The 15,493-nt window shown below is 44.4% G+C and overlaps 2 protein-coding genes across 2 annotated transcripts; one reads left to right on the top strand and one right to left on the bottom strand.

Annotated features, from left to right (window-relative positions):
- The first annotated feature begins 10 nt into the window (after window positions 1-10).
- Window positions 11-5,324, top strand: kcnj11l (potassium inwardly rectifying channel subfamily J member 11, like). Its single transcript, XM_070906714.1, has 5 exons — window positions 11-169; window positions 1,895-2,134; window positions 2,224-2,493; window positions 3,895-4,102; window positions 4,894-5,324. The coding sequence occupies exons 1-5, from the start codon at window positions 11-13 to the stop codon at window positions 5,322-5,324; spliced, it is 1,308 nt and encodes a 435-aa protein (XP_070762815.1).
- Window positions 5,325-7,164: 1,840 nt separating this feature from the next.
- cd59b (CD59 molecule (CD59 blood group) b) lies at window positions 7,165-15,386 on the bottom strand. Its single transcript, XM_070906715.1, has 5 exons — window positions 15,312-15,386; window positions 13,521-13,647; window positions 9,948-10,011; window positions 8,102-8,203; window positions 7,165-7,546 (listed from the first exon to the last, which is right to left on the bottom strand). The coding sequence occupies exons 3-5, from the start codon at window positions 10,000-10,002 to the stop codon at window positions 7,347-7,349; spliced, it is 357 nt and encodes a 118-aa protein (XP_070762816.1). The 5' UTR covers window positions 10,003-10,011; window positions 13,521-13,647; window positions 15,312-15,386; the 3' UTR covers window positions 7,165-7,346.
- Window positions 15,387-15,493: the final 107 nt, after the last annotated feature.

The following is a 15,493-nucleotide window of genomic DNA, read 5'->3' on the forward strand; positions in this document are numbered from 1 at the left end:
GTGCAGCATCATGTTGGCCAGGAAGGGCCTCCTGCCGGATGGTTTCCTGCTGACCCGTCTGGCGGAGGACCAGAACCAGCCAAACCGCAACCGCTTCAGATCTCAGAGACCCCGCTTCATCACCAAGACCGGATCCTGTAATGTGGCTCACAAGAACATCAGGGAGCAGGTACATACGATGAGAAACATTTGATGTCCCAACAAACTGAAGTCTCTGTTCAGCAGCAGAGGAGGGATCCCTCCCCAGGACGGACCGACATGGCAAATGGCAAAATAATAATAATACTGTAATAATTATCACAGCAGTACATACATACACGTACTTACAATACATTCAGTACTTTTCTTACTCGTTTGGAAAAACACTAAATCACGTTGAAACAACATTGATGTGAAACTCTGAGCCTGTTTCACAAAAGCAAACTCACGCAGGTTTGGTGCTGGACTATTTGTTACGCTGATGACAACACACAGGTGTTTTGTGTCTCTTTGTGGTCGTTTGGTCCAGCCAAGAAACAGTCCGTACATTTTATAGTGCATCAGTTTCCTAAATATTGCTCTCCAGAAGTATCAATGATTGTCTTTGAATAACAGAGACACTCCAGCTTTTAAGATCCAGTCAGGCCTTCTTTCCTTCTTTCTCTCCAGTTTTAGACTTAGACTTAGACTTTATTCATCCCACAGCAGGGAAATTTACAAGTCACAGCAGCAAAGACAGAAAGGTGCAGAAACACACAGCAGACAAGCACTGTGTCAATAAAAAAACAGAAGTATTTTTAAAAAACAATATACATAAAATAAATACAGATATAAAAAATATGGAGAACAAAAATAGATATATACACGGGGAATATAAATATGTACAGATGTGCAGATTTATGTACAGAATTATGTAGTGCAGTTAAACAGTCTTATAGCCGTAGGAATGAACGACCTGCGGTAGCGCTCCTTCTTACACCGTGGGTGTAGCAGTCTGCTGCTGAAGGAGCTGCTCAGGGCCCCCACAGTCTCGTGCAGGGGGTGAGAGGTGTTGTCCATGATGGATGTCAGCTTGGCTAACATCCTCCTCTCCCCCACCTCCTCAATGGAGTCCAGCGGGCAGTCCAGAACAGAGCCGGCTCGCCTAATCAGTCTGTTGTGTCTCCTCCTGTCCCTGTCCGTGCTGCCCCCCCCCAGCAAACCACAGCATAGAAGATAGCCGAAGCTACCACAGTGTCATAAAAGGTCCGGAGCAGTTTCCTGCACACACCGAAGGACCTCGGCCTCCTCAGTAGGTGGAGGCGGCTTTGACCCTTCTTGTACAGGGCCTGAGTGTGGTCAGACCAGTCCAGTTTATTGTTCAGGAGAACACCCAGGAATTTGTAGTTCTCCACCACCTCAATGTCCAAACCCTGGATGTTCACCGGTGTGATGCTGGATGACTTCCTCCTGAAGTCGATCATCATCTCCTTCGTCTTGCTGGCGTTGTTGTGAAGCTGGTTGAGCTCACACCAGCTGACACAGTCGCTGATGGCCTCCCTGTATTCCAGGTGGTTCCCCTCAGACACACATCCAACGATTGCAGTGTCGTCAGAGAACTTCTGGATGTGACAGCTGACAGTGTTGTGTCTGAAGTCCAAGGTGTAGAGGGTGAAGAGGAATGGAGAGAGAACCGTACCCTGGGGGGCCCCGTGCTGCAGACCACCACATCAGACACACAGTCCCGGAGCCTCACATACTGAATCAAATCGAATCTGTTGAAGAACAGGTTTAGTTTGTTAGCCCAGTCCCTGTCTCCACTGTCCTGGTGTCTCCCCTCACCTTTTCCATGTCCAGAGATCTTCTTAAGTCCTCTTCAGACATCCCTGGTGTTATTCTGTTATTTACTTACCTTTGTCTTCTTCATGTGTTTCAGGGTCGGTTCCTGCAGGATGTTTTCACCACCATGGTGGACTTGAAGTGGCAGCACTCCTTCCTCATCTTCACCTCGGCCTTCCTCTGTTCCTGGATGCTCTTCGCTATGATTTGGTGGCTCCTGGCCTTCGCTCACGGAGACCTGGAGCCCCGCAACCCCGAAGGTGAGCCGGGCCCCGTCCCCTGCGTCACCGCCATCCACTCTTTCACCTCAGCCTTCCTCTTCTCCATTGAAGTCCAGGTGAGTGCTGTTGTTGGTCTGTTGACTGATCCAGGTGCAGTTGTTTGTGGTTTTGTTAGCTTTGACGGCTGAGGTCCTGTCTGCTGCAGGTCACCATTGGTTTTGGTGGCAGGATGGTGACGGAGGAGTGTCCTCTGGCCATCACTGTGTTGATCATCCAGAATATTGTGGGGTTGATCATCAATGCTGTGATGCTCGGCTGCGTGTTCATGAAGACGGCTCAGGCTAACCGCCGAGCTGAGACACTCATCTTCTCCAGAAACGCTGTCATTGCTCCTCGAAATGGCCGGCCGACCTTCATGTTCAGAGTCGGAGACCTGAGGAAAAGTATGATCATCTCTGCCACGATCCAGCTGCAGGTAACCACAAAGAGACACAAAACAACTACAAAGACACAAAACGACCACAAAGAAACACAAAACGACAAACAGACACAAAATGACCACAAAGAGACACAAAACAACCACAAAGAGACACAAAAACGACCATAAAGAGACACAAAACAACTACAAAGACACAAAAACAACCATAAAGAGACACAAAACAACCACAGAGACAAAAACGACCTCAAAGAGACAAAAACGACCACAAAGAAACACGAAACAACCGCAGAGACAAAAATGACTACAAGCAGACACAAAATGACCACAAAGAGACACAAAACAACCACAAAGAGACAAAAACAACCACAAAGAGACACAAAACGACCACAAACAGATGCAAAACGGTGACAAAGAGACACAAAACAACCACAAAGAGACACAAAACGACCACAAAGAGACACAAAATGACCACAAAGAAACAGAAAACAACTGCAGAGACAAAAACGACCACAAAGAGACACAAAACAACCACAAACAGACAAAAGCAACCACAAACAGACGCTAAACCACCACAAAGAGACACAAAACAACCACAAAGAGACACAAAAACAACCATAAAGAGACACAAAACAACCGCAGAGACAAAAATGACCACAAACAGACACAAAATGACCACAAAGAGACACAAAACAACCACAAAGAGACAAAAACCACAAAGAGACACAAAACGACCACAAACAGACACAAAACGACCACAAACAGATGCAAAACGGCCACAAAGAGACACAAAACAACCACAAAGAGACACAAAATGACCACAAAGAAACAGAAAACAACTGCAGAGACAAAAACGACCACAAAGAGACACAAAACGACTACAAAGACACAAAATGACCACAAAGAGACACAAAACGACTACAAAGGGACAAAAACAACCTCAAAGAGACAAAAACAACCACAAAGAGACAAAAACAACCACAAAGAGACGAAAATGACCACAAAGAGACACAAAACAACCACAAAGAGACACAAAACGACTACAAAGACACAAAATGACCACAAAGAGACACAAAACGACTACAAAGGGACAAAAACAACCTCAAAGAGACAAAAACAACCACAAAGAGACAAAAACAACCACAAAGAGACGAAAATGACCACAAAGAGACACAAAACAACCACAAAGAGACAAAAACGACCACAAACAGACGTAAAACAACCACAAAGAGACACAAAACAACCAGAAAGAAACACGAAACAACCGCAGAGACAAAAACGACCACAAAGAAACACAAAACAACATCAAAGAGACAAAAACGACCACAAACAGATGCAAAACGACCACTGCTAAGCTAAGCTAACTGGCGGCTGGCTGTAGCTTCATATTTGCTGACACTGACGCTACGTTTGAAGTTAACTCTGAAGTTTTACCTCCAGGTGATCCGGCGGACAGTGACGGCGGAGGGAGAGGTGATCCCAGTGTGCCAGCTGGACATCCAGGTGGAGAATCCTCTGAGGAGTAACGGCATCTTCCTGGTTTCTCCTCTGATCATCAGCCACACCATGGAGAGAGGGAGTCCTCTGTATGAGCTCTCTGCCCAGTCGCTGGCCTCTGAGGACCTGGAGATCATCGTCATCCTGGAAGGTCAGGAACCACCCAGATCTGGATCCTGTTAATGTGGATCCACAAAAATAAATTCCAAATCTTCACTGTATTAGTTTCTCATAAAGTGAAAGAAGGCTGAAAAGCTTTCAGCTTTGCAACATATTCAAATTAAAATAAAGAAATAAATACATTTAAAATAATTAATACAAACAGAATGTTAACAATCACATAGTCAAAACAAACAAGTCCAAACATTTGTAATAACATTTGACTGAAAAAGACAGGAAATGACTGATTGGTGCTCGTGAGGTGTGACATGTTATACCTGTGATTCATGAAGGTGACACTGACTGTAACACACATCGTATTTATATATGTCTTCTTTATATGCCAGTGTTTTTTCTGTTTTATAACTTTGGCCCCATCATGCTGTAATAACTTTGTTGATCCAGCGCCATCATCAGGTCAACATGTTCATGTGTCCAATACTTTGGTTTAAGACCAAATACCTGCAGAACTGATGACATTCATCAGCCTCAGCTGGACTCTGTGTTTACTGCTAGGTAGCTAATGTTAGCAAGCTAACACGCTAAACTAGTGGTGAACATGCTGGTTTAGAGTTAATTTGACATTAAAGCAACATTTGTGTATCTATAAATTTGTATTTGTGTCAAAATTCAAATTGAACTCAGTGTGAAGCGAGGGAGGCGGTCGATTCACGACCAGAAGCCAACGTGTCTGTTCCTGTTGCACATTGAAATGAATAGGAAGTGATTTTCGGTGTGACTGCTCCTTTGTGAGCGTGCGTCTTTGCTGTCTCATTTTTCTAGGTGTGGTGGAAACAACAGGGATCACCATGCAGGCTCGGACCTCCTACACTCCTGAGGAGATCCTGTGGGGGAGGCGCTTCGTCTCCATCATGACAGAGGAGGACGGTCGTTACTGCGTCAACTACTCCAAGTTTGGCAACACGGTTCCCGTCAGGATGTCTTCTCTCAGCGCCAAGGAACTGGACCAGACCAGGGGCGTCCAGGAAGGCGGCTCCGATGTCCATCTGCAGGGCTGGGGGTTGGTCCGAGCAGGCAGAGGAGGCTTCCGCCGAGGAGGCCGGACCTGCGATAGCTCCGCCCCTCAGCCCTGGTACGCCCAATCAGAGAAACCAGAGAAAGAGGTGGAGCAGAAAGGACAAAAGAAGACGGTGCACCTGGAAGTGATTGGACGACAGATGGAAGAGGACGGACTGGGAGAGATGAGCGACTGAACACCAGGAAACAGTGTCCCAATCCCACACTACATACTGGATTCATATACAATCTATAGAATATATAAAATGTGTCAAAATTACTGGATTTCTGTCTTCAGGGGAGGTGGGGCGATCTTAAGATGAAAACCTGCTAACACCAACATGTAGGCTTGTTTAGGAATCAATATGATGACAGAAAATTTTAAAACCATGAGGAAATCAAGACCCTGTAAAAGCCCAGATCAGATGTGCTGTTGAGGTCAGAGATAATGATCTCCTCTGAAGTGTAAGTCACACTGAATGACTCAACGTGTTTCAGATCTGTTATCTGAGTTATGACTCTGAGAAGGAGTGCGATTTCTTACTGTAATTCACTTCCTGCAGTACCTTTGCCTCCCCTTGTCTTTGTCCTGCTGAACGTCTCCATGTCTGTTACAGATTCTGTCATTTCACCACAGTTAAAATGACGTCCAGAGCGATGAGTTAAATTACCAACGAGCACAGTGAAGGTTTCCCTCCCCACCTCCTCCTGTATTGTTCCTCCTGTCTGAATGGGGCCTTTGGGCAGTCAGTATACAAAAAAATCAACATACTTAACCATTAACCATGTTTACCACCTTATTACTCGTCCCATGACACCTTGTGTGAATTAACAGACACAAGTTGAAACTATTTTCCTGTTTCAATCAATATTCTGTCGCAGCCAGCTCTGTGATAGAAGATACAAAACGTTTAATGTAACTTTATCTATAAGACTTTATGTAATTTTATTGTATGACTCCTGTCCTTGGTAGCAGAAGGAAGGTGTGATCACATTATCCTGTTTTAAGAAAAAGTTTGATTCCTCTCATGATCAATGTTATCAGTAAAAAGACGAAATTTTACAAATTAAACAAATGAGATGTAACATGTTAATCAGCTTCAGAGGAGCTGGTAGGAGGTTTGTGTTCCATTTGGATGGAGCCAGAAGTCACACCCTTAATTCACACAAGGTATCAGGGACTAATTATACAATACGTATGTCGAATCCTGCAACTTTGGAAGGTCTCTACTGAATAAACAAAGACACTGCCAGATGTTGCTCTGAACTGTTTCACCACCAGATGTAAGCTGCTCCTCCAGTTCCTCTGTGCATTGCATTTTGACGATGGTGTTTGTTAGTCTGCATATCAACCGTCCTGAGTTGACTTATTGTGACAGTGTTCTGTCATCTGGGACTCAGCTTCTCTTGTTATCGTCACGTTTCTTTGCCTCGTGGTACCTTCTCCTCTTTTATTACACATTATATCATAAAACCCAGTGTTTTAATAGTTTATTATATTGTATACAAGTCAGATAAAGCCCAGTGTTAAACAGTATGTTATATATAAGTCACATATTGGTTTAAATCCTATAGCACATGATAGTCACTGTGACACTATATCCGTAGATTTATGAGATGTCTCTCAGTCTATAAGGTGCTATTTATGATGTTTAACAAATACAGTTTTTGTATCGGGTCTCGTGCTGTGTTGTGGGAACGTTTGAGATGTTCAATGTTCAGATGTCTGTTCAAAGTGCTGCAGGAGGATCTGAGACAGTAAGAGTTGTTATGGTGTTAATGTGCTTCAAACTGAGAGCAGTTCCCTTCAAACCAGGGTCAAGATTTAACGACTGTAGAGACACACAAGTGAAGGTTTTAAATACACGTCGTCTTCCAACTGATGAATTTTAAGTGACTATTTGTAGAGTTTTTATTGAAAAAGCAGACAGCAACAGATCCAGGGACACTGAGCCGATGGCATCCTTTTCACCAGGATACTTTTATTTAATGTAAAAATTTAAAAAATGTCATCATAATAATTTGACAGATACTATATTATATTATTGATTTTATCAGAATAATGGAGCATAATCAAATGCTGAATAGAACAGAGAGTCTGATCGGGGACATGGTGTTGATCTTGGAATCAGAGACAAAAGGGAGGAACTGTTTAACACTCAGTTTAGTTCATGTTAACTCAAATCCTGAAACACCAAACTACTGTAACCTGCAGTTATTCAGATCCAACACCACCAAACACTCAGCAGGGACCCCGCCAGAGCCAGGACGGGCGTTGCCATGGTAACAGTGTTGCCGGAGTTGCACAGGTTGCTGCTGCAGCAGCGGTAGGTGAAGCCAGTGATCGCCGGGAACATCTGGGCGAGACGAGAGTTATCGCAGTCTGTGTACCTGATACACTGACGGATGGTCTTCCCACCTGGAGACACACACACACACACACCGGTAAATCCTCAAACCACGAGGGAAAAATACTCCAAAACACTCCATGACAGGTTAAAGTCCTGCACTCAAAATGTACCCTCAACCAAAAATGAACAGTAACTTGTGGCTGCAGCTTGTGATTATTTTCATAATCGCAATTTTCCCAATGAATCGATTAATCGCCTGGTCTATTAAACGTCAGAAAACAAGCATAAAATCCATTAAGAATTTCCAAAAGTCCAACATGAAGTCTTCCAATGACTTGTTTAAAAATTACTTCAAACAATAAATCGATTATCAGAATAGAAGGAAAGGACAAAAAGGTTGAACAGAAAGACAAAGACACAAAGAGAAATTGTTTAAGTAACACACATAAAACTCAGCCTCCTGCCATCAGACACATCTGCTGAAACATGTTTCACCACAAATGGAACAGACACTGAACCACGACTGAAATCACGTAGAAGTTCAACACATGGTGGTTTTAATACACAGTATTTATTCACAGAACTTCCCACCTTTGAAAAACAAGCGTATGATGATAACTGACCTCTTTCGCTCAGAGATATACACGAGTCCTCATACGTGCACTCCTGAACGTTCTGACAGCGTCCCGTGTAATCAGAGCACTTGTAACAGCGAAGTCCAGAACCTGCAGAAAAAGAAGGAACAGGTTTTACTTTATTACTCCTTGATTATTTATTAGTCCTTTAATCAGCTCATCAGTGTTCAGGTCAAGTCAACAGTGGCTGTCACGTTGTTTCCTGTTTCATTTACTCATGGTTAGAAAAGAATACAACAATAATACTTTTAATCAGAGGAGGAAGAAGTACTCACATCCTTTACTTAAGTAAATGTACGTAGAAATACTCACAAGTGAAAGCCCTGCATTCATAATCTTATACTTTATCAGAAGTAAAAGTACACAAGTATTATCAGCTTCAAGTAGTTAAAGTATCAGAATAACCCACGTTGTTCATCTGTTCATCATCATGCTGTATAAAATGTGTAATAGCTATAAAAATAGCTTTTTAAATTTGCAGTAACAAAAAAACAGACCTAAAAACCAAAATCGCAGTAACTGTACTCTGGCTGTGTATTACACTGTGTATTACTGCACACTGCCATAGAAAGACAACTACAGTAAGAGGGCTATATCAAGTGAAAGCTAGCTTGTGAGATAGCCATGGCTAGCCTAAGCTAAAGCTAAAGCTAAGTTTAGTAATTGATTTCCCCTTGTTGTTATCTGTAAATGAAAAATATGAATTTGATGAAGTGACGTTTTGGTTATTCGGTTTGTTATTCCACATCATTAAAAAAGGCAGCAGCTAAATCAAGTCATGATGGAGAATAGGCTAAATTCCTGCTAAAGGTAGCTAGCTTAGCATAAAGGTAGCTAGCTTAGCAGATCTCAGTAGCTGCCATCTAATTTTTTGACTTGTGGAGTTGTGATTTGGTGGTTAAGCTGCCTTTGAATCACATACTTAAATCATATATAAATATTAATATATATATACACACTTCCTATAAGCTGTGGACTGTAATGGACTCTAAAGGTAATATGAAGACGCTTTGTTTCTGGTTCCCAGCTCATCCACTGCAGACCTGAACACTTTCACCTGATGTGAATCTCAGCTGACGACTGCATCACAAAACATTCAACGTGACTTCCCCTAATCCTGGAGTAAAAAGTGACACGTCAGTTTATAAATTATTAACAAATAATTATTACATGATATACACGTATTGTGAAATGGGCCATTCCGCATAATGAGTACTTTTACTTTATGAACTTTATGAATATTTGATGTTAATACTTTTGTACTTTTACTCGAGTCAAATTTTGAATGCAGGACTTTAACTTGTAACAGAGTATTTGTACGTTATTACAGTATTATTCAGGTTGTGTTAGATAATCAGCTTTCAGAGGCGGCCATGACACAACCAGCACAAAGCAAGTTAAACCAATGTCACTCTGATCTCTGTCACGTCCAAACTACCCCCCTGTACACATTTAGACCTCTCACAGAGGAAAGTTAAGTCTCTGTTACAAAATGAAAACACAACTCTTTCCGTCTCAACAGCATATTTGTACACACCGCTGCAGGTGTCGAACACTGACTGAGAGGGCTTTGAAACTTTTGGTCAAACATAAGAAGTTGTGTTTTCCTGACGATTGAATTGTAAGGCAGGACTGAGAGACTGCAGTCTTGTATTTACTTTAATTGTTGTCAAATGAATCTAAGTGTCTTTATTATAAACCATTAATTCCATGTTTATATACTGCTTTAAATGCTAACTGATTACGGATGAATACATGTGAATGTTTAGTCATTTATGAGCTGTGTGGATCCCTTCAGTCTGGATCTGGATCAGATCTGTCCTGGTCAACTCACCCAAGTGTAGCATCCCAAAACACGCCAGCAGGAACAATCCGAGGCAGCGCTTCATGTCGTCTCCCTGCAAACGAGAAATAAAGCTGAAGTAAAACCAGACGGGAGAAGGAGTCGGCTCGGAGCAGCAGAGCGTCCGACTGGAGTCCGATCTGTTCCACTGTGACACGACGCAGACCACTGAGAACGGCTCTTTGTCCAGCGGACCACAGAGACTCCCTGTCTGGCCAAACATCCTCCTCCTCCTCCAACAATCACTTGGCCAGCTGAGGGGGGGGTTATTGTACACTGTTTATGTGTACTGCTTTTCATTCATCGCTGCTGTGTAGTGATGTACATGGTGACCTCTCCGGGATCGTTCTCTTTTATTCCTTTAACGTGTCTCTGACCCTGATGGACCTTATAGAGATCTGTCACTCTGCACATATATACACTCAATAGAAAACTGACATGCTGTAATTCAAATCTGAAACCTTGAATTCATCCATATTTTACACATTTTGTAAATGTGAATCAAACCTGCTGCTACAACCTGAATGAGATCTGAAGACATGAAGCTGCACAAACATTCCTACTTTCTAACAACCTTTTTATATTTCTGTGAACTGTATTAATAACCTCGCTCACATCAAGAAGCAGCTGCTGGCTGTCAATAACAACACAAGCGTTAGCATGTCGCCTCTAGTGACACTAGCCATAGCAACCGTAACCACAGCAATCTTGTACTTGTAACAGAGTACTTCTACACTGTGGTATTACTACTTTGCATCCCAGTCTGTCCTCCTCTCTGATGTGGGAGATGCTGGGGTTGGACTGGCATTTGTTGACATTTTGTTTTTGTTGCTCCAGAGACAACAGACACAGCAGAGACACCAGACACAGCAGACACAGCAGAGACAGCAGAGAGAGCAGAGACAGCAGAGACACCAGACACAGCAGAGACACCAGACACAGCAGACACAGCAGAGACAGCAGAGAGAGCAGAGACAGCAGAGACAACAGAGACACCACAGACACCACAGACACCACAGACAGCAGAGACAGCAGAGACACCAGACACAGCAGAGACAGCAGAGAGAGCAGAGAGAGCAGAGACAACAGAGACAACAGAGACACCACAGACACCACAGACAGCACAAACAGCACAAACAGCACAGACAGCAGAGACAGCAGAGAGAGCAGAGACACCAGACACAGCAGACACAGCAGACACAGCAGAGAGAGCAGAGACAGCAGAGACAGCAGAGACACCACAGACACCACAGACACCAGAGACAGCACAGACAGCAGAGAGAGCACGGACAGCAGAGAGAGCAGAGACACCAGACACAGCAGAGACAGCAGAGACAGCAGACACAGCACAGACAGCAGAGACAACAGAGAGAGCAGAGACACCAGAGACACCAGAGACAGCACAGACAGCAGACACATCAGAGAGAGCAGAGAGAGCAGAGACAGCAGAGACAGCAGAGAGAGCAGAGACACCAGACACAGCAGAGACAGCAGAGACACAGCACAGACACCACAGACATTACAGACACCAGAGACAGCAGAGACAGCAGAGACAGCAGACACAGCACAGACAGCAGAGACAGCAGAGACACAGCACAGACAGCAGACACAGCACAGACAGCAGAGACAGCAGAGAGACAGCACAGACAGCAGAGAGAGCAGAGACAACAGAGACACCACAGACACCGCAGACAGCAGAGAGAGCAGAGACACCAGAGACAGCAGACACAGCACAGACAGCAGAGAGAGCAGAGACAACAGAGAAAGCAGAGACAGCAGAGACAGCAGAGACACCAGAGACAGCACAGACAGCAGAGACAGCACAGACAGCAGAGAGAGCAGAGACAACAGAGACAGCAGAGACAGCAGAGACAGCACAGACAGCAGAGACAGCACAGACAGCAGAGACACCAGACACAGCACAGTCTGCAGAGACAGTCGAGACAGCAGAGAGAGCAGAGAGAGCAGAGACAGCAGAGAAAGCAGAGACAGCAGAGACAGCAGAGACAACAGAGACACCAGAGACAGCAGAGACACCAGAGACAGCACAGACAGCAGAGAGAGCAGAGACACCAGAGACAGCACAGACAGCAGAGAGAGCAGAGACAACAGAGACAGCACAGACAGCAGAGACAGCAGAGACAGCACAGACAGCACAGACAGCAGAGACAGCACAGACAGCAGAGACAGCACAGACACCAGACACAGCACAGTCCGCAGAGACAGCCGAGACAGCAGAGAGAGCAGACACAGCAGAGAAAGCAGAGAGAGCAGAGACAGCAGAGAGAGCAGACACAGCAGAGAAAGCAGAGAGAGCAGAGACAGCAGAGACAACAGAGAGAGCAGAGACACCAGAGACAGCACAGACAGCACAGACACCAGAGACACCAGACACAGCAGTAGTTTTTTTGTACTTTGAAAATACAAGAAATTTTATTGGTGTAGGTGACGAAAGATCTCAAGCTAAATGAAACACTATTCTAAAGTCGTGTTGTAGAACAGCACATCGTCTTGTGTTGTGTAACGCAGCAGAGTGTGTCTCTCTGCAGGGCTTTGGTTGGGGTGGACATGTCTGTATTGTTGTGTATCAGTCCCAGGCTGTGACAGACGGGACCGTCAGCTGCTGCACACAGAGGGACGACTGTATCTGCATCCAGCTGCCGTCTGAAGCTGCATGGACGCTTTTGTCCAAACAGTCACTTCTCGTTTAAACTACTTCACTTTCTCTGCAGTTAACGGTCTGATAAATACACACCGCAGGACAAGACAGACATCGACACTATAGTTCATATTTTTGTCCCCTTACCCCTAATTCTCCATCAGGACACCTGTTGCAGCCATAAGGATTTATTTTCATTTGTTTAAATTAAAATTAAGCAAATGTTCTTCTGGATTTTTACAAACTAATGAAAGTTTGACCAGTGAGTGAAGTCGCTGCTCCCATGCAGGTTCAGTTGACTGATTACTGCTCTTATAAATGTAAACAGTGAGAACAGATGAGGTAAACTAGGGTCTGACTTCAGGTCAGTGTGTTGCCTTTTCAAAGCTTAAAGGAACCCTTACATGTGCTTATCGAAACATTGAGCGCTCAAACGTCTACACTGACCTGACGTGGACCTCTGAGACAGCCGAGTGATCTATGACTCCAGAAACCAGAGTAATGTGATTTCATGGTACAACTTAAAAACCTGGTGGGGGGGAGACCAGGACGGACGGACGGACAGCTCAGAGTCTGCACAGTTTTACTCCCTGACTACGTCTATTTGTGTCTAAACATAACCAAACCTTTATCGGATCAGAAAACACTCATTGGTGCTGTTTCAGTAGCTGATGAGGTCCCGGTGTCGACCCGTGGCCTATGAGAGATGCAGTTCTATTATTTACTCCTTCCTGCCGGCACGACACATCTGTAGTCCTGCTTGTGAAGTTGTGCAACTCCTGAGCTGCTGGTCATGTGTCCAAACTGACAAACAGGAAGTGGGAGCATCCGGTGGGCTCTACAGCAGAGTGTGTTGAAACATGCAGACTTGTGTTACATTTTAAACAGTTTGACACTGAACGTACCTGCTGAAGGAAGCTTCTCCACTTCAGATGCTGAGAACTGCTTTGGTTGGACGGATTTCAGTGATTCTTCAGGGTGGGGAGCCAATCAGGGACAAGTTCAGCTGTGAGTCTTCAGTCTTCAAGTTTCCTGGTGAAAAGGAGGGAAGTTTTGAACATGCAATAACTTTGACTTTTAGAACTCAAACAGAAAACATCCTTAACATGATTTATCATGTATGTATGACACACAAGGAAAGTGTAAATAAAGGTGATGTCAGACTGCAGGCAGCTGCAGGTTCACAACAAGTGAGCAGTCGCCTGAAGACAAAGATCATTTCATTCAGCCTCGTTCACAAAGAAGCCACAGTGTCGCCATCAGCCAACGTCCATTCACTTTCTGACACACTCAGCAGCAGAAGATCACTGCTGAACAGCTCAGAGACGGTTGTAAAAGTTCATTTGAAAAGCGGTTTTGGCTCCTCTAACATGAAAATATTCAGAGCATTATGGGGTGTCAAATCCCTTCCTGCCCTCTTTGTTTTTGCAAGTTAACTGATTTCCTTCCTTTTCTTTAGACTTGAGTCCAAGCGGCTGTTAAACTCAGCGGGAGGCAGTTTGTTCTCGGATTAAAATCTTTTCACTCTCCGTCTCTTGGAGACAGATACGTCCTTCCACAAAATAACGTCAAGGGAGAAACTGTTTTGCTTTGATGCTTAATTTGGATAAATTCTGCATTAATGCAGCCGGGGTCCATAACAGCCTTTCGACCCAGACCACCACCCCTGACCTCTGACCTCTGACACAGCCAGGGTTGGCTTCCTGACTCCCTTCAGCTCCTGCTGAGTTCCTCTGTAGACTGTAGTCTTTATTAAAGGAATAGTTCTGCATTTTGGTAGATAGGGGTCAATGACATGGGGAAATGAAGGAACCTGAGCGACTTCTTCTCTGAGTCATAACTCAGTCACACAGACAAGATGCACAAATGATTCAGTGTGACTCACAATATCATTATGACAAAATAAACGTCCATAAATCTGCTTAGAAATCATAGAAAACAGACGCTCCTTATAACTGCAGAACCTGCCTGAGAATCCTCCTGTTTTTAGGTTTCCTTCAGTGATCAGTGATAGTTGTCTGTCCATCCATGAGGACACTGTGGACAGGAGCTGCTAACAGCTGGTTCAGCTGCTTTTAAAGTCCAGATTCATTGAAAAATTCCCTTTTAACCCTCGTCACGACACGGAAGCCAGAGACGCTCGCTGTTTCATCTCGACTTTGATGGAGACAAAACAAACATGGGATCAAGATGTAGCTCACAGCCCGACGACCAAATTCATTATACTTCTTGTTTACATCTCCCAAAGCATTGTGGGAACTGTAGTTACAAAACTCATTGTGATTATACCTCACAAAACAATAAAACAAAGATCCAAACTCCATTAAAACAAGCTGTTAGCTCATGTAGCTCTCCTCGTCTTCTGTGCTCTACACACTGACAGGAAGTGCGTGTCCACCACGACTGAACTAAAACGGAGTGTTTGACAGTCGACGTGGATAATGTCTGACGCCTTCAGAGTTACTTGTGTTTTATGTCCTGGTTGGACTCGTACACAAAGATGGTGGAACATGCCCCCCCCCCCCCACAACAACAACCCGCCGTCACAGACAGGAGTAGTGTCCTCAGCTGAACCGTGGAGGAGGCAGCCTTCTGACACCCTTTCACACCAAAGACCTGTACATTACATCTACACATAAACAGAGAAAACCCGTTGACCACGTAACACACACACACACACACACTGATAGACTTACTGTCGCAGGCGGACACGGTGCCACTGAACACACACTGTAACGGTGACGTAATGACCCGTTAGTCTCTGGGTGGAGTCTTCCTCATTAGTTGACAGATGAAGCTGCAGCCTCTCACGCGCTGGCAGGAAACGGCTCAGCCAATCCTGTGAGCCTTGTTGGGTTAAGGAGGTGTCCTCCAAAAT

This window comes from Enoplosus armatus, chromosome 6 (genome assembly GCF_043641665.1).
Source record: "Enoplosus armatus isolate fEnoArm2 chromosome 6, fEnoArm2.hap1, whole genome shotgun sequence".
NCBI classification, from domain to species: Eukaryota; Metazoa; Chordata; class Actinopteri; order Centrarchiformes; family Enoplosidae; genus Enoplosus; species Enoplosus armatus.